General features: G+C 32.1%; 3 protein-coding genes across 3 annotated transcripts; 1 reads left to right on the top strand and 2 right to left on the bottom strand.

The window, feature by feature from the left end:
- The first annotated feature begins 3278 nt into the window (after nucleotides 1-3278).
- Nucleotides 3279-3875, top strand: LOC113560258. The gene has a single exon (XM_026966026.1). The coding sequence runs from the start codon at nucleotides 3279-3281 to the stop codon at nucleotides 3873-3875; it is 597 nt and encodes a 198-aa protein (XP_026821827.1).
- Nucleotides 3876-4677: 802 nt separating this feature from the next.
- Nucleotides 4678-5274, bottom strand: LOC113560257. The gene has a single exon (XM_026966025.1). It carries the CDS (start codon nucleotides 5272-5274, stop codon nucleotides 4678-4680), a length of 597 nt encoding a protein of 198 aa, XP_026821826.1.
- A 6514-nt stretch (nucleotides 5275-11788) lies between these two features.
- LOC113560254 (enolase-like) lies at nucleotides 11789-16739 on the bottom strand. Its single transcript, XM_026966024.1, has 9 exons — nucleotides 16665-16739; nucleotides 16419-16598; nucleotides 15713-15867; nucleotides 15519-15643; nucleotides 14873-15110; nucleotides 14571-14763; nucleotides 13771-14004; nucleotides 12939-13115; nucleotides 11789-11962 (listed from the first exon to the last, which is right to left on the bottom strand). The coding sequence occupies exons 1-9, from the start codon at nucleotides 16725-16727 to the stop codon at nucleotides 11789-11791; spliced, it is 1539 nt and encodes a 512-aa protein (XP_026821825.1). The 5' UTR covers nucleotides 16728-16739.
- Between the last annotated feature and the right edge of the window lie 3436 nt (nucleotides 16740-20175).

Raw genomic sequence — 20175 nt, 5'->3', positions numbered from 1 at the left:
AATAATATCCATATCTTAATGGCTAATATTTGTCAAGTAATTAATATTTTAAAGAAATTCAAATAGAAACCTTACTAAAAATTAACTCTATCAACAAACAGAGTTATGTTCGAATCATCATTCGAAAGGCTGCAAAACATTCTTATTCGGCTAGACGAAAAATTAAAAACAAATATGCCGGGTTGCATTAACGTCCGTTAAACGTTTAACGAGCCGTTAGCATGTTAACGAATGATTAAATTTAATTCATCCGTTAAACAATCTTTAAACGTTCAATAATTTTATTGAGCCGTTAAAATATAGGTTACCAGCTGTCTAAACTAATGGGCCGATTTCGGCTCTTTAAATTTTAATCATTCGATAAACCTACAGTTATCAATGTGTACGTATCAGTAGTACATTATCACCATAGAACCCAATATAGTACTTTTTCTGTGATAAGTTTAAACTTCTACACAAATCTTGGTATCATGTTTAATATCAATATATTTTTATTGAACGGTTTGTGCAACCCCCAAACACGTCAGTAAAAATATTTAACGGTTCAATAAAACTATTCATTAAATAAATTTAAAGTTCAGTTTCATGCAACCCGGCAATAATTGTGTAGTTTTTAGCTCAAAAATAGAACTTTTAGGACACGAGGTTTCTAACAGTAGAATTATTCCATTAGGGAAAAATGTAGAAGCAATAAAACAATTTCCAATACCCGAAAAGGTAAAAGATGGCAAATTATTTATGAGGTTGACAAGTTATAAAAAATATATTTATTAAATTTTGCAAAAATCGCTAGTTCTTTTACAGATTTAACAAAAAAAAAAAAATTAAGTTTAATTATGGCGAGGAGTAATAACGATTATAATATCAAAAAAAAAAAAATCTATAATTACTGAGCCTATTTTAGCTTACTTTGAAGACACATACCTTGTTTTTTTTTTACTACCGACGCATCCTTAGAAGGGCTTTCAGGTATTTTAGAACAGGAAAATCCCAATGGAGAAAAATATCCAATAGCATTCGCGTCTAGAAAATTAAAAGGGAGAGAAAAAATGTTTCTACTACAGAACTACAAAACTGGAAATGTCAGCAGTATAGTATTTGCTTTTAATTATTTTAAAGAATATCTTATAAGTAGAAAAATAATCGTAAATAGCGACCATTCAAGGTTACAATACTATAAAACAATAATAAAATCGTCATATCACATAACGAAATTTATCTTTAAGTTATTAGAATTTGACATAAAAATTAAACATTAACCAGGTGCAGTCGATTCAGGGAATTTAGCCACAGACTGATAGAGACTGAGAGATACCCTCTCGAAAATATTAATACTTTAATCACTTAATTAAAAATTTTTTAAAAACGATGTCCCGACGTTTATAACCGATCAATATATTAAAAGAAAAACAACAACTAGATGAGTTTCGTAACGGCATAATTAACATTTAACGCAATAAACACTAAAATTAATTCCAAATGAAAAAAGAAATCTAGGAAATATTGTATTAAAAATGAATTACTATTTTTTAAAAATTGGTCACCCCATAAAGTAATTAACCAATTAGTGATACCCAATGTTGACGCACCGTCACGGAGCTATCGAACCATACGATCTAAGCTGGCCGCACGACACTTGCGTACATACGGCTCCGCGAGAAAAGCCTTTACTTGTGTTTATTGGGATACGCCGGATACGGAAAAGGTGTCTTAACCACAATAAAATCATAACCACCAACTGGATTTGGACTGTTCAACTGTTAACTGGATTTAATTGATATTTCTAAATAAAAGAAATAACATATTCCTACAAAACTGAGCATGATCGTGCAATTATCCGGATATCTAAAACCTACGTTGTCTACACCACGCAGACCAGCGAATATAGGTAACATAAGAATCTTAGTCTTATAACATATACATATATATATATATACATACGTCATACAACATGTGATTGGTGATACAAATAAAGAATAATATTGAAGTATAGAGGTATATCCTTACACAACACATCATATAAAGTTTCTCTAACATAATTTTATATAGACTAAAACCATTTATTAATATTAAAAAGATAATAGAAGAATATTAAGCAGGTTTCACAGCTGAAAAATCCACGACTGACCAAATTTACATATATTATAAAACAAATAACGGAAAAGCATCAAAAATTTGAAAAATATGTAGGTCTGTTATTAGTTGGTTAAGGACAAACTCAGTAAGCTTAATAGTAAAAAGTACGCTATTGAATGTAATGGTAGAAAAACAAATTCCAGGTAAACTCGTCAGGATGGTGAAATTATGTATGCGAAAGTCAAGATGCTACAAAATGACTCAAGATAAACAAAGGTGCAAAATAGTTAGTTGTCAAATGTCACTATGTCAGGTGTTGATGACATAAAGGAGAATACACAATTAATAATTATGCTTTATGTTTATGCGGACTTATGACTAGGAGCCGTTATTGCCGTTGTCGGTAAGACGGTTCACGCAAGAGAGCGAGACGGCCAGCGGCCGGTAGGTACTCGTTCGGACCGACTTGAGTAGTATGATTTAGCCGATTCAAAAACCTCTTCCTCATCCGCATACTCATCCAAACTCATCTGCGCCACCTGCCGTCGACCAGACTCACCTCACCACCGCCTACCGACGGCCAGACTCATCCGCCGCCCGGTCCGCTACGTAACCGACATATATTTTTCCCGCATGCGCATGTGACAAGCATTTCTTATCATTTGCCGCCGCAATCACTGTTATCAAGTATTATTACTTTGTTATCACAAATGTTATCATATCGCCCGATCCGCAACGGAACCGACATATATTTTTTCGCGCGCGTTTTGTCCAATATCGATATGCCCAAATACAACCAGTTAGGTTAATGTGTTGATACTTAATAGCACAGACCCATATCCTGTCATTAGCAAACGACACACATCCGCCAACGCGGCCGGCTGTATAAATGTATTCATACTTCTTAATTTGTTTGTAATATCCCGGATTGTCGTTAAGATATACATTATGGAATGTACACATTAATGCTAAAGTCTAGCAATTATACCACCGAAAATGTAAAGAATGTATTAGATTTAATGTATTGATACTTAATAGCATGAATATTATATATAATGAACCAATTTAAGAGCCTGACCGAAAGAGCCGGCAGCTCTTCAGTGTTTCTCCAGCCTTATAGCTCTTCGCATCACAACCGTTCTCGCGCTCCGTGTTTAAAACATTTTTATTCAGTGTTCTTCATTTCTCGTATACTTTTAATCATGACCGGTTCAATCGCTAACATGAAAAAACACTACAATCAGAAAAGTTTTACATATGTACCACCAACACCGCCTGCAGAGCTCATCGACTGTGATAATTTCATACTTGACTTCGCTGATCGTAAGTTTTTAAATGTTGGATTTGATTCGGAAGACAAGTTCAATATTGTTATTCATATAATAACACCGTCACGCTATGTAAGCATATACGAGGGTTTTTTAAGACGAACATTCTCGCTGATGGGGAATATACTGTCATTCATATTAGATGTTCCACAAAAAAGTAGAAAACAGATTTTTTTGGAGGATGAATTTACTGTCGTATCGAACATGGTGTATCGAGGAGAAAATGTGCTAGTCGTAGAGTCGAAGAAAAAGGAAGGATGTCGTGTATTGCTCGATCGAAAAAACTTGTTGAAATTACAATATATGGAGGAGAGTATTTTCGAAACGTTCGCACGAAAGTCAACCATCATACGTCCAGTTGTATTAAGACAATTTGAAATTATTGGAAATTATATAGACCGGGAACTTACCAATGTGCAATCGCCACCGAAAACAGTTGAAGAAATGATAATTTTTATTAAAAACCTTTAGACCGATCAAATCATCACGAATATCGACTTAAACTTTGTTAGTCAGCTGAAAATGTGTGCAGCACGAAAATTAGCTGAACAATGGTCTCAACGATGGAGCGGAGGAATGTCACCAGAGGTAATTGAATTTTAATACTAGCTCTGCTAAATAGTTATTTAATTTTTTATTATTTTTAGTTAATCGTTGACCCCATTTCGCCATTGTCGCCGATGACATCGTCATCGTATTCACAATTATTCTCACCGCCTCTTTTCGATGGTGAATGTTCGCAGATAAATCCTACGCAGGCAACATATTGTGCACAAAATCGGGAATACCTGTATACCGTTGATGGTACTGTGCACAATTGCCTGAATTAAATCCGTGATATGTGCGTTCATCGTTCTCATCGAAAGGCTAAACAAAATAATACTTTATTAATATATATCATCGAAATAAAATAATACTTTATTAATATATATCGAAATAATAATTACTTTCGGCTTAGATTCCCGATTTTGTGCACAATATGTTGCCTGCGTAGGATTTATCTGCGAACATTCACCATCGAAAAGAGGCGGTGAGAATAATTGTGAATACGATGACGATGTCATCGGCGACAATGGCGAAATGGGGTCAACGATTAACTAAAAATAATAAAAAATTAAATAACTATTTAGCAGAGCTAGTATTAAAATTCAATTACCTCTGGTGACATTCCTCCGCTCCATCGTTGAGACCATTGTTCAGCTAATTTTCGTGCTGCACACATTTTCAGCTGACTAACAAAGTTTAAGTCGATATTCGTGATGATTTGATCGGTCTAAAGGTTTTTAATAAAAATTATCATTTCTTCAACTGTTTTCGGTGGCGATTGCACATTGGTAAGTTCCCGGTCTATATAATTTCCAATAATTTCAAATTGTCTTAATACAACTGGACGTATGATGGTTGACTTTCGTGCGAACGTTTCGAAAATACTCTCCTCCATATATTGTAATTTCAACAAGTTTTTTCGATCGAGCAATACACGACATCCTTCCTTTTTCTTCGACTCTACGACTAGCACATTTTCTCCTCGATACACCATGTTCGATACGACAGTAAATTCATCCTCCAAAAAAATCTGTTTTCTACTTTTTTGTGGAACATCTAATATGAATGACAGTATATTCCCCATCAGCGAGAATGTTCGTCTTAAAAAACCCTCGTATATGCTTACATAGCGTGACGGTGTTATTATATGAATAACAATATTGAACTTGTCTTCCGAATCAAATCCAACATTTAAAAACTTACGATCAGCGAAGTCAAGTATGAAATTATCACAGTCGATGAGCTCTGCAGGCGGTGTTGGTGGTACATATGTAAAACTTTTCTGATTGTAGTGTTTTTTCATGTTAGCGATTGAACCGGTCATGATTAAAAGTATACGAGAAATGAAGAACACTGAATAAAAATGTTTTAAACACGGAGCGCGAGAACGGTTGTGATGCGAAGAGCTATAAGGCTGGAGAAACACTGAAGAGCTGCCGGCTCTTTCGGTCAGGCTCTTAAATTGGTTCATTATATATAATATTCATGCTATTAAGTATCAATACATTAAATCTAATACATTCTTTACATTTTCGGTGGTATAATTGCTAGACTTTAGCATTAATGTGTACATTCCATAATGTATATCTTAACGACAATCCGGGATATTACAAACAAATTAAGAAGTATGAATACATTTATACAGCCGGCCGCGTTGGCGGATGTGTGTCGTTTGCTAATGACAGGATATGGGTCTGTGCTATTAAGTATCAACACATTAACCTAACTGGTTGTATTTGGGCATATCGATATTGGACAAAACGCGCGCGAAAAAATATATGTCGGTTCCGTTGCGGATCGGGCGATATGATAACATTTGTGATAACAAAGTAATAATACTTGATAACAGTGATTGCGGCGGCAAATGATAAGAAATGCTTGTCACATGCGCATGCGGGAAAAATATATGTCGGTTACGTAGCGGACCGGGCGGCGGATGAGTCTGGCCGTCGGTAGGCGGTGGTGAGGTGAGTCTGGTCGACGGCAGGTGGCGCAGATGAGTTTGGATGAGTATGCGGATGAGGAAGAGGTTTTCGAATCGGCTAAATCATACTACTGACTTGTCTTTCCGCCCTACCCCGTGTCTTTAAAGCGTCGGGGGAGAGTTGATGGTGTCGTGTGGTCGTTGCTTGTGGTGACGGTTGGTAAGGCGCAGACCGGTCGCTGCGGTGCCTGTACTTTGTACCGGCGACCGTTGCGTATCGTGTCACGGAAACATGTGTAAGAAACAGTATTTCCTTATATTTATTTTTTATTGTTCACTAAAGAATGGTTAGGAATCTTACAGGAATACATAAAGAGAAAACATAAGGAAGATCGAAAAATCTTAGATTTCATAAATTCAAAATCAGTGACCAAAATAGTAATTATTGTCGCTGCTCCTGTTGAATTGACGAATAAGAAATACTATCAACATTATTTGTTTCGAAGTGTATTTAACATAATAAAATTTTTTATACAACGAGACATGTGCGTCAAAGTGCGACGTGATAAATGCAGTTAAAACTGAATCGTTATACTTTGTTGTATTATCAAGACGTGTGTTAATACACATCATGTAGATTTTACAACATTGCAAATTTATTTTCAGTAGAAACGATTATTTATTGTAAACCTGTATCCAGTGGTTGACTTGGGAATAAAATAGTTGAGGTAACTCTAACTAATTTAAAAAAAGTAGCGTCCCTAGAATTTTAATAAAACTCACATTACCATGGCAGTGGGGGTCACCCCACATCACTCTTTATGGTTAAGTAAGGGTATGCTAGCGAATTCAAAAAATTAGTTGAGGTACTCAGTCCCCACCGCGTCCCACCCAAGTCAACCACTGTGACTTTACCAAATATTAGAGTATCGAAATTTATGGTAAGAATGTTGTTTATTATTTTTCGTCTTTTTTTTACTTATAACAGGCACAGGCTACCGCCTACGCTACAGTTTTAACACCCGCGCTTGTAAATTTATTATAACTATAATAAATTACATAATGTCAGGAAAGTCGTTATAAAAATTGTCATCAGCGGAGCTACGTGCCAAGTGTACGACGCGTGGGTTAAGCATGTCCGGCTCAAAGTCGGATGTAATTATTAGACTAGAGGAACATATTCGGGAGAGCGGACAAGGACTCCGTGAACGTACGGTTCTATCCCGTGCAGCTGACAACAACCATATTGACGGATAGTACTAGATAGCAGCGGTATGCGTCCTCGACGATGGTAGCCACGGCAGCGAGCAGTGTACAAGATCAGCCGCCTGAGGGCATTACTGCTAGTCCTAGCGCAGGGCAGTCGCTTGCGGGTAGCGAACCAGGACACAGCGGGCTCCAGCCGCTAGCGCGCCAGGGAAAGTCGACTAATGATGACATGCGTAGCAAGGGTCTCACAAGGGCTGAAGGCCCTGTGAGGTACATAAATAATACCGAATCAATTTTGGTACAAGCTCGGATACACCCATCGGGTTGGTGCAGGACAGTCGAGCTGCGAGTAAATGGTACAACAGTATCAAGATACTCGACCCATCCTGGGAAGAATTTAAGACGGAATATTACGAAAACTTCAAAAACTCCAAAATGCAATCTCAATCGCGCGCCGACATAGCGTCAACACGACAGGCCCCCGGACAATCGCTAACGGACTTCGTGCTGGTTATAAACCAGCTAGCGCGCTGCGTAAATACCGGCCTGAAGTAGGGTAATATGCATGATTATACCGTGGTTACCCAGTGATTCACTTGAGGTGGTGTTGCATAACAAGTCGAGGGATATTTTCGTTTGTTTTGTCCGAGTGAGCGCAGCGAGCGAGTGGCGACGCGGGCATCCGTATTTTTCTGATAAAATAATATTTCTTTTTAATACTATTCCTCGTGAATATTTTCCTATAAATATATGTCTCATCCAATCCTATGCTTTATTTTCTCGATTAATACGGTTTTAGATTAATACGGATCCACGTGTATAATATACTCAACAATGTCGTCCCGATTTATACAGTCTCCTGAGCGATATTTTCCTAATTTATATCATTCCTGAAAAATACGGTTCCGTGTTTTAATTTACTGTTTTATATTATCCTTAGATAAGACTGTTTAGAAAAATATCATTCCAAGAATATATTAATCCTTGCAAATATAATTCCTCTACTTTATCATTTCTTTGATATACCGTTCCATGAAAATACCAATCCCAGATTTTTTTTCCTTCTGCATATTTTCCTGATTCATATAGCCCTCCTCACAATTTACCTGTTAAGTATTATAAATTATAAAAATAATCGGCAAAAATGCCGAAATTTCCATGAACGATTACATTCTTAACATTCATTCATTATCTACTTTTAATATCGTAATAATACCATTATTTTCGATATCGAATATATTCATTTTATTATCGACGTAATTACTAACAAAAATTTTGTTTTGTTTTTAAACTCTCTCTATTACGAAAACTGTCTTTAACGAAAGAAATCTCTTGGTCCCTTTAGATTCGTTATAAAGAGTTTTCACTGTACTTTTTATTGTTATATCTAGACACCAATAAAATCTGCACTGAATTAATTTGTTTTCTTTTGCAAGGAAAATTTAAGAATTTATTATTCGTTTTCCTAACTGTATATTTATATTTAATCTTTTTTCTAAGGTATATTGCCAAGTGTAATTATCAATTAATCAGTCTAGCTATTACAGTGAATTTTCAGATTATAATTTTTAATCGATTGTAAAATAATATTAATTATAATTGATTATAATTGTATCAATTAATGTAGATTATAATTTATATTTAAATAATAACCGATTATAGATTAAGTATCAATTATAATCTATTATAATTTATGTATACATAATAACCAATTAATGTTTAAGTATCGGGTATTATACAAAAATGTCCGGGAAAAACCTAACCTAATCTAGATCCAAGTATCGATTATAACATTTATAACTGATAATAATTGATTAGAATGTATGTATAAAATAACTGATTATATTCGATATAATTTTCTACATATCGATTTATGAAAATAAAATAATCGCGCAGCCCTAGTCACACTGCGACAACCAGTGTGCACCTCCACATTCAAAGCTAAGATAGGGGCATTCGATATCAAATTCGAAGCAATTATCTTAAATAACTTGTATTGCGACACGTTACTAGGACACGACTTTCTTGTTATTAACGAAATATCTTGGGATTACGCCGCGTGTATAATCCACATGGGTAAGCAAATTCGTACGTTGACATTCTGGGAAGGGAAAGCGCAGCCACTCGCCACTAGTCACGACCTGTCGCAATTAGAATTTGGGAACGACAACGAAACTCGCGCGAAACTCACCAAAGTATTATGTATATACGCGGTAGTATTCAATGAAAAAGTAGGATGTACTAAATTAATTGAACACGAAATTTTGTTTAATGACCATCACCTATCGCACTCTAGCCATATCCGTATCCACAACTGAAATAAACTACTATCGATGATATGGTATGAGATATGGAATTCCTAGGGCTCGTTAAATTTAGCACCTCATTGTGGGCTGATCCCATAGTATTGGAAAAGAAAAAGGACGGATCATTCTGCCTATGTGCTGAGTACAGGCGGCTTAATGACGTAACCGAATCCGATGCGTACCCTACGCCAGATTAAAATACAGTAAAAAACTCTTTATAACGAATCTAAAGGGACCAAGAAATTTCTTTCGTTAAAGAGAGCTTTCGTAATAGAGAGGGTTTTAAAAAAAAAACAATATTTTTGTTAGAAATTACGTCGATAATAAAATGAATATATTCGATATCGAAAATAATGGTATTATTATGATATTAAAAGTAGATAATGAAAGAATGTTAAGAATGTAATCGTTCATGGAAATTTCGGCATTTTTGCCGAATATTTTTATAATTTATAATACTTAACACGTAAATTGTGTTATGAAACATACAATATTGTTTCGTTTTTGAGAGTGACTATACGTTATAGAGAATGAATGACTAATGGGTTATAAAGCAAACCAACCATTATTATCTAATGTTTACGTTATATAGAGTTTTTCGTTGTAAAGAGTTTCGTTATAAAAAGTTTTCACTGTAAAATGATTAGGCAAATGCGGGGCTCAAAAATTGTCTGTGTATTTGATCTGTGAAATCGCTACTGGCAAGTAATATTGCACGAAAAAGCACAAAAATACACGGCATTCCGGCGCGTAGAGGCCTTTTCCAATTCCAAGTCCTCGCCTTCGGTCTAAATAATAGTCCAATGACCTTTGTGAGGCTCATGAACGAAGTCATGAAGGGGTACCAGGACGAGTTCGTACAAGTTTATCTAGATGATATAGTAGTATTTTTAAGGAACGATTACAAACACCAGGCTCACTTAGACAAAATACGAGAGCAACTCAAGAGATACGGACTAACGTGCAAAAAAAAAAAATGTAAAATCGGTTTACGCGAAATTTCATTTTGGGGCACATAGTAAACGCGGAAAAGATCCAAAAGCAACCGGAAAAATTGACAATTTTCCGGTTCCGCCTAAGGTAACAGATGTACGAAAATTTTAGGTGTGTGCAAATGGTATAACCAATTCGTAGGCAATTACGCGGACACGATATCACCCCTAATAAATTTATTAAAACAAGGAATAAGGTGGAGATGGACTGATGTCGAATAACGCGCATTTAAATCAATCACGCGCTAGTCACGTCACCTAAATTGTCCCCACCAGATTACAGCAAACCATTTTGACTTCAAACCGATGCGAGCGAGATAGGCGCGGATGCAGTCCTATTCCAACGGGATGAGAGCCCTGAGGAAAGACAAACACAAACACGGTATGCCGCGGTAGAACGCGAGTGTCTAGCGGTAATCTGGGCGACCGACAAATTTCGTCCCTGCCCCGAGACCCGAAATTTTGAACTCATTACCGATAACTCGAAGCTGACGTGGTTACATAGGACTAAAGACAAAAATTCAAAATGAATACATTGGTCACTCCAACTAGCTAATTTAGATTTTAGTACGGTACACGTCCCGGGAATACATAACGAATTACCAGATTTGTTATCCTGTGACCCGGCACCCAGCACACCCGTAGACTTGGAGCGACTCGAGGAAAAATTGGTCGGAGCACCTACAACTCCGACGACCAATGTTGATCCCGAGGCCGACAACATTTTCTCTATGTTCGATAATCATGACAGTGACGACACCCCCCCCCCCCCTCACCACAACCACGCTTTTGATGTCAGGTGGGGAGGTCTCATATCAAACGAAATATACTTGACCGTTAGAACGGTATGTCTTTCATTAATATATAGGTCAGTGGTTTGGCGGGAGTCTACAAAATGTCTTTAATAATTTAATAATCTCAGAAAAGATTTAACACCAGGGACATTAAATTTTTTCTGAGATTATTAAATTATTATAGATATTTTGTAGACAACTTTGTGAAAATTGCCAAACTAATGACCTATTTATTAATGAAGGACATACCGTCCTGTTGGATGGATAAATGTGATAACACGTATGAAGAACTAAAAAGTAAACTTATGAATCCAACTTTGTTAACTTATTCAGATTGGGAAAAGAGGAAATTTAAATTAATGCCGATGCAAGTCAATTTGCTATTGGAGCTGTTTTGTTGCTAGGCGAAACACCCCATGAAAAACCCATTGTATACACTAGGAGAACTCTAAATCAGGCGGAGACCAATTATAGCATTATAAAAAAAGAACTTTTGGCCACCATTTAGGCCGTCAAACATTTTTAACCTTACCTTTACGGTCGTACTTTTTCTATTATTACTGATCATCGACCACTTACATATTTATTTGGGTTGAAGGACGCATCGTCTCAGTTAATGAGATGGCGCATCAAACAAAACCCCGATTTTACCGATACCCAGTAATGTGATCGTGACACACAGGGTCATTCGAGAAATTTTAACAAACAAAAATATTTCGAGCATGATTTTTGTAGGCTTGAATAAATTCATTATGCATAAGTTCAACGACCAATTAATTGTTTTTATCTTAACAAAATGTATTTTCGACAAATTAATTAGACGTATAAAATACAACAATTTAATTGACCAATTATCAGAAAATTAGTAATACAAATTTCATTAACAAATTAAATTTTTTCAGGATTTTTTTACATTAACACTTTACTATGTTGGAGTGAGCGCACAACGGTTCACTGACGACAAACTTACATAAAAGTTAGGTATATATTACGAAAACCGAGGACCGATTAAGATAGTAACCACTACATGGGAACTTACCGCATACGTTCACATTACAAATTTACAACTTATGAACAACGATGGGGGGAATTGACCAATATATAAATGACACGGAAGTGATGTGTGTCCCCATTAAAAATAATATCGATAACCATTGTGGGGACTTTTTACTGTTTACTTTAAAACTATTTTAGGACATTAAGCGTAAGAAGGATCTAGTCTTCCCGTCTATAGGTTTTAAAACTAGAGATAGACGTGGTATTGTTAATAAAATAAGCAAAACAGCACGACTTTTATTCAAATTATGCGACGCGGAATGTATGAGTAAATTTAACGCTAATATTAATCACTTTTCGGTAAATAACGAGAGTTAATTTAAGTTTATTGAAGAGCAAATGGAAATTATTAGATTTAATCAAGAGCAAGAGGATTTAGAAATAAAAGAGTAGAACTAACAATGGCAGATCTTAAAAATAACACAATTGACCAATTTATGAAAAATTACCTTTTAATACATTTTAATTTCCCTAACTTAATACTCACTAAATATATTTATGAAACGAATACACTATTAGAACAATACAAATGACTAAAATAGGGCAAATGCACCCAAGCTTATTATCTCCAAACAACTACTACAAAATCCAATCAAAGTAACAAAAAGTTGTGAAAACAAATCAATACAAACCTTTTACTTAAACAGGTAGTTTCGGCGGAATCGATAATTCCCCGTTTTTAGGGGTGTAATTAGTTAATGATTTACCTTTGCACTGATTTCTAGATATATACAATTATCCAAACCATTTGAGTTATCTTCGACGGTTTCTTTTGGTTTTTTTCCTTTTTCTTTTTCTTTTTCTTTTTTTATTTCTCTTTCAATTCTAATTAGACGGTTATACTTGACGTTACGTTCTGAACGGCAAGGGGCGCCAGCCTTGATCTAAAATAAATAATTATTTACTTAGTTATGTACAATTCATATAAAGTATTATAAACAATCAGTTTACAACAGTATTATATCTTTTAACATTAATATTTAAATACTTACTTATCAAGTAGTCAATCAAGCAATTAAATCAGCAATACTATATAGTCTACACAAAATAAAAAATCAGATGTATACCAAAGCAGTGGATAAAAGATCTTACAGTGATTTCTAAATCTAATATTTAAAGTTTATATGATATTTCTTTCGTTATCTTAGAAAAATTAAATACAAACAATTTGATGAAAAACAGCCAAAAGGGATGAATCCTTTGTGAATTATATACAATTTTAAAAATGGATACGGGAATTTAGATTTTTGAATAATTAAATTAAAAAAATCAACACTAAACTCACAGGTACACACTACTGTGTTTCCTTTTTATTCCTCAATAATATCACTCAACAAATGTGAACAAAGCAAGGAAATTATTCAATTTTCAGTTTCTATGCGAGTGTTTAACATTTTTTAAGACAATTGTCTTTAAATAGGAGCTAGTTCTTTTTCCTTAGATACCGTAAAAATAAGAACTAAAGTATACCACAAACTTAAAAATGAAGCAAACTAGAACTAAAGCATTAACAAATTAAATCAGTGCTTAAAAACTTACTTCTTTAGCACCCAATCCAACAACTAAATCAGCAATGAATGTATCTTCAGTTTCTCCTGAACGATGAGATACCATCGTACTCCATCCATTCTTTTTAGCTAACAGATGTGCATCAATGGATTCAGTTATAGTACCAATCTGGTTGATTTTAAGCAACAAGCAGTTGCACGCTTTTTTATTAATAGCTTTGGTAATACGTATTGGATTGGTCACAGTTAAATCATCGCCAACAACCTATACATCAAGGTACAACCCATATATATTTTATAAAAACCCGAAAGCTAGGATTTATAAATGAAAATCATAAAGAATTAAGTGTTTTGCTAGTAAAGTACTAGTATAAATTAATTGTTGTACCTAAAAAAATCTTTTAATCAGTGTTTTATGAACTATTTGGGACCAACTTATTTAAATTCTTATTTTATTTGACAAAAATCAAAATATTTATTTAAAGAAAACCGCAATTTCTAAAGATAGTGAGAAATATGTTTATTGAGATTAAATATATAGAATATTTCAATTTAAAAATACTCATCATATATCGCTTCAAAATTAAAATTGAAAAAAGAAAATGAAAATGTCAACTTGAAGTTTTAATGTTTAATATTACGATTAGGTTAATTCATGCTTATATTAAATCTTACAACACTAAATTAGAACAGCTGAATAATAAAGTCGTACTATTTAACAAAATTATAAAATAGTGACAATACATTCTAAAGAAATGACCTCTTATACATCATTTAGAATTGTGAAATGATTTTAATAAGTTTAATTAACTAATTTAATGATAAATATACCTGGATGTTAGTGGATTTAGTAAATTTAGTCCACGCCTCCCAATGATTTTCATCAAATGGATCTTCAATTGTTATGACTGGGAATTCATTTACTATTTCTTGGTAAAAGGCTAATAATTGATCAGCTGATACAATTTTTGTCTTATCTTTACTGGCAGATTTATTTTTAAAGTCTAAATCGTACATTCCATCACTGCAATTATTATTAAAATTATTGGAATTCGTATTATATATTTTATTATAATCATATTATACAAAATTAAAGTAATTATATAAATTTTTAACAAAATAAATTGCTTTACACGTAGAACTCAGAAGCAGCAACGTCAATACCAATTTTAATTTTTCCCACATATCCCGCCTTTTTGATAGCTGTTTCAATTAACCGTAAACATTCTTTGTTATCGATAATATTTGGAGCAAAACCACCTTCATCACCAACTAATGTGGCATGCAATCCATACTTATCCTTAATGACATTCTTCAGATTCTGGTAAACTTCTGACCCCATTCGCAAAGCCTCAGAGAAAGATCTTGCTCCTATTTATAAACATTTGTTTATAACAAGGTTACTATAGAAACTGATAATCGGATATTTTTCCAGCTTTTTTCACTTTCATTAAGTGGCATTATTGATAATTAAAAAAAAAAAAAATTAATTCTTGTATATGAAAAATAAAGCAGTTTTTTAGTGAGTTTCAAAATGATTTTTTAATTTAATCTTACGAAATAGTGTGATAAAACAATATGCAAAATGTTATTAATGTAAACCAAATTATTATAAACATTTTATGAACATAAAATATTTGACAAAAAATAAAGTACATATTGTTCAATTTTAAAAAAATATAAAATATTTGAATTCATTAACAAGTTTAGTTAACTAATTGAAATAATTAACATTGATACTCAGTATTTATAATAATACTTTATCTTTTAACTCATTACCAGTAGGCAGAATCATAAATTCTTGCATAGCCAACTTATTTCCTGCATGGGAACCACCATTTATTACATTAAAAGCTGGAACAGGCAAAGCAATTCGTTTGTTTCCAGCTAAGTTAGCTATGTGCCTAAAAATGTCATAATAATTAGTTAAATATGACTCATTTTTTAATACAATTTAATGTTTATATATTTACTTGTAAAGAGGAATGCCTTCCTGTCGAGCACCCGCATTAGTTACAGCTATTGAAACTCCCAATATAGCATTGGCACCAAGCTTAGATTTGTTTGGAGTTCCATCCAATTTAATCATAAGATCATCAATGGCTCTTTGCTCAGTAACTTTGAGTCCCTGTAGAAAATATAAATGATAATAAAATATGTTATTATATTTTGGATTTTAATTCGTAACAGTGAAATTTAAATAATTATTGTTTAGATTTGGGTAGGGGCAATAATGAATGTATTCGTTAAATAATGATATTTTTTTTTTATGTCTATTGACTATTTGTTCTGGAAAAAAATCTTTTATCTTTAACTTCAATTGAGGATTCTGTTAACAGTTTAAGATTTAAATTTCAATAAAATCATTTTGATTTTTTTTATAATAGATAACCAAATCTGAAGACTTGCAATTTTCATGTAATATTTATTTTCTAGATATGATAAAATGTTGAAATAATTTATATATTCTTGAGCTATTAATAAAGATTTAAAATTTTTATTTTTACAAAGCATATGCATAGGGTAGATGACTTGTAGCATTTGCACATTTGTTATGTAATACAGCTACACCTATTTCTTTTTAATAAAACATGAATTTTAACTAATATCAATTATCTCAGCTATTACATAGATATCATTGTGATATTTCAGTTTAATAATTAAAATTTTTTTAATTACCGATTTTATAAGAGCAGGTGCGATAATGTTTTCTATGTTGTTAATAGCAGTATTCACTCCTTTTCCGAGAAAATAGCATTCGTCATTATCGCGAAGTTCTAATGCTTCATATTTACCAGTACTAGCACCAGATGGTACTGCTGCGTGGAAAACTAGACCATTTTTAATGGTTAAGTCAACCTAATTATTACATGTGTAATTAGATATATTTAATTTGCTAACAGAACTATAAAAACGAATACTTACTGCGACAGTGGGAAGACCTCTGGAGTCCAAAATTGTATAAGCTTCAATCTTTGAAATAGTCATATTATTGTCACCAGTAGAGCTGAAATTTATAGATGTAATAAAAAATAAAAAATGTGTACATATATATGTAATTAAATATATATATATATAAATATATCATGGATTAAAAAGTAAGTAGCTTAATTATGACTAATTTATACAATTGAATGTTTATATATTTACCAGTTAAAATAATTGGTTATCATGCCAGCACCATCTACAACAATATTACCCAATTTTTTCAAAAATTGTCCAACAGTATCTTTAATTGTAGCGATGGATCCCTATAGAAAACATGAATGATAATTATAAATCTTATTATATCTTGAATCTTAATCTTAATTTTTATTATGTCAAATGTACAAGACTGGGAAAATTCCGAGAGATTTTGGATGTAATAAATGGTTAAAAAACCAAAAGCCAACCAGTGTGAAAATGTTTAGACCCTAACCTTGATATCAACTAAAACTAAAGTACTAGCAATAATTGTAAGCAAAAAGATAAGTGTAAGAAGATAGAAGCTAAGTTAGCGAACAATCAATATGATTTTCGGAAGAACAAAAGAACCAAAGGCTATTTTAAATCTGAGAATACTAGGAAAACAAATTGAGAGACAAAAGAGAAAGCTTTCGATAACATAAACTGGACGTCTATCTAAAATTTTGGAAGAAACAGAGATTGATTTTAAAGATAGGCCTATTCTTTATAAGATTTATGAAGAACAAGAAGGCTGGTATTGAAGGCAATTGAATGGTATTGAAACTATTTTATTTTGCATAATTATCTATATTATATTATATTACGTATTTAACTATTATTATTATTATTATTATTAAGCATTATTTAGAAATTAGCGTATACCTACTTGCACGATGCACCCCCCTGATAAAATTGGTTGTCTTCCGCCGCGCCGTGTAGAAAATAACATACATAGGTTATTATTTATTTTATTTTTACTAAATTTTGCTTTTTTTAGCGTTAGCTAAACAAATTGTAAAACTTATTATTTTACTATTTTAATACATTTTACTTACGAGAATGTTTGAATTGTTTTTTTAAATGTTTATATTTAAATTTAAGAAAATTATGGTAAACTGAGTGTATCTTATACCTATACTATTGATTAAAAAAGAATACAATCAGTGGAATCAACATAAACAAATATCCGGCGAAATTGATAGGCGGAGGAATTGATATTGAAACGGCGGAATCGATAAAACCCCGTTAATATAAATACTAAAATAGTATTAATAAATATGCTACAATATTGTCTTAGGTAATAGATAATAATTTTTGAAATAATAACTTACTTCTTTTGGAGATTCATCTTTATTTGAATCTATAATAGGATAAAAATATAAAATACATTTCGTATACTATAATTTTAAAAAATTTGGCAATTTATTACTTTCTGGGGAAGTGTGATAGGAATTACATTGACTGCTGAAAGCCATGGACCTGTGTAACAGCTCATTACCGCGCCAGCACGGATGAAGAGAAGTGTGCCAGTACGGACGAAGAGACACCAAACTGAAAATTATTTTACTTAATTTATCTTTAATATGCATTAACAATATTCATTATCTAATGTTGTTTTAATTGAAGATACATCTGCAATTGTTTCATATTTGTATAATTAATTAGTTTTAATATTAATTATAGTAAATAGTTATAAGTGTAATCATATTTAAAATTACTATTATTATTTATCGTCAGTTTATAATATAATATACTATAGGTACGTAGCTTTCCGTAAAATAATGAAATTTAAATTTAAATTAACCTTGTATTAAATTTTAAAGATTTTTGGGATTTTTTTTATCGGCATTTCAAGAAAAAAAATTTAGAAAAATCGAAAATTTCAATGGTCTATAAATAGTTTTAAAATACTCTAAGTATTTTAAAAATTTAAATCTAAATAGATAACGCTAATATAAACATTTGGTGAAAATTTCAAGTATTTACAATGATTAATTTTTGAGTTACAGCAAAATAAAAATATCGATTTTGTCCTAAATTGATCGTACGTAAAAATTCCCGTTTTTTCCGTTACTTTTTTAGGGTTTTACTGACGCTTTTGAATACTAAGACAAAAGGTTGAATGTTCTCAATCGTTCTGTAGCCCCTAGTAGTTAGCACTATTATAGAGGAGATTTATTTAATAGTTCAGATATCTACCTTTTACCAGCGTCGGTGAACCCGGATCGGCGGACTGGATAATTAATGGTTCGCGATAGTGGTGCAGAACTTGTAATCTAAAAAAAATAAATAAAGAATAGACAAGAATATTTTTATTTTTAAATAATTTTAATTGTAGGTACTACGTACTTTTTGAAGATGCTGTGGCTCTATACATTTTATAACAGAACATTATAATATAATATAATATAAGATTATTTAATAATTACTACTATGCGTGAATTATAAATATTTTCAAAAATCAGTTATAATCGATTAGAAAAAAATTATTTGTTTATTACAAACAACCTAACCTAACCGTGGTAACGAAAAATATTATTATTGTAAAATGATGTAGTTAAATTATTAGTTTGATAAATTATAACAAATTAAGTATAATAGAGAAACATTTTTAAATGATTAAGATTTAGACCTGAAATCCAACGAATAAAATTATTATTTTTGTGATATATAAAAGTTATAATTGACTAAGGTCCTCTAATCTTTCTTTCTTTTTTTTAAAAAATACTTAACTAAATTAAATAACACGCAGTAATTAATTGTTAGGAATATTATAAGTTTAATGATACATCACAAATTAAATTATTAATTTAAGTTTAATAATACAACAAGTTTAGATATAAAAATAATGAAATATTTATTTAATACTGTATAAATATTTGGAATAATTTTATGGTACACATCTAGCAATAATTTAGGGTGACTAGATGTCCCGTTTAAAACGGGATTGTCCCTTTTTTGATCATCGTGTCCCGTTGTCCTGACAAACTTCAAACGGGACGCTTTTTATCGCGTTTTAACCCCGTTTTTTACATATTATTACATTATATTTTTAAAATAAATGGATCTATAAAACAAATCTAAAATAGTTTAGTTTAGCTTAGTTGATAAAAAGAAAATTTTCTTAATTATTTAAAAAACTTGTATTAGTTTTTAAATGCAACATTATTGTGTTGGTTATTATAATAAAATAATAAAATATTCCTTAACATTTCGAAAACACTTTTATTATTTAGGTTAGGTTAATTAACTCAAAAGGGGTAAAGTAACAATAATAATTTTTTTTAAGTGGAGCCCCCGGGGTAAAACAACTGTCCCGTTTTTATTTTATTTTTTAAATGGTTTACCCTTCTAGCTCTTAGTTTAAAAGCTTAACATTCAAAACTTCGAATGATATAAAATATATTTACAGTTATTACAATACATTTAAGGTAGAAAAAAAAATATCATATTACAAATACAAGTATTTAACAGACATAAATCATAATAA

Source organism: Rhopalosiphum maidis, unplaced genomic scaffold (genome assembly GCF_003676215.2).
Source record: "Rhopalosiphum maidis isolate BTI-1 unplaced genomic scaffold, ASM367621v3 scaffold143, whole genome shotgun sequence".
NCBI lineage: Eukaryota > Metazoa > Arthropoda > Insecta > Hemiptera > Aphididae > Rhopalosiphum > Rhopalosiphum maidis.
Note: the sequence above shows the minus strand (reverse complement) of the source record. Positions and strands in the feature narration are given on the sequence as shown.

Excerpts from the sequence above, each read along its gene's own strand:
- LOC113560258 (XM_026966026.1), top strand. The coding sequence starts at position 3,279 with ATGACCGGTTCAATCGCTAACATGAAAAAACACTACAATCAGAAAAGT.
- LOC113560257 (XM_026966025.1), bottom strand. The coding sequence starts at position 5,274 with ATGACCGGTTCAATCGCTAACATGAAAAAACACTACAATCAGAAAAGT.
- LOC113560254 (XM_026966024.1), bottom strand. The coding sequence starts at position 16,727 with ATGACTATTTCAAAGATTGAAGCTTATACAATTTTGGACTCCAGAGGT. Across the intron at positions 14,005-14,570 it reads CTAAATCCACTAACATCCAG|GTTGTTGGCGATGATTTAAC; the intron begins GTATATTTATCA and ends CTTGATGTATAG. Across the intron at positions 13,116-13,770 it reads TTGGATTGGGTGCTAAAGAA|ATCAAGGCTGGCGCCCCTTG; the intron begins GTAAGTTTTTAA and ends TATTTATTTTAG.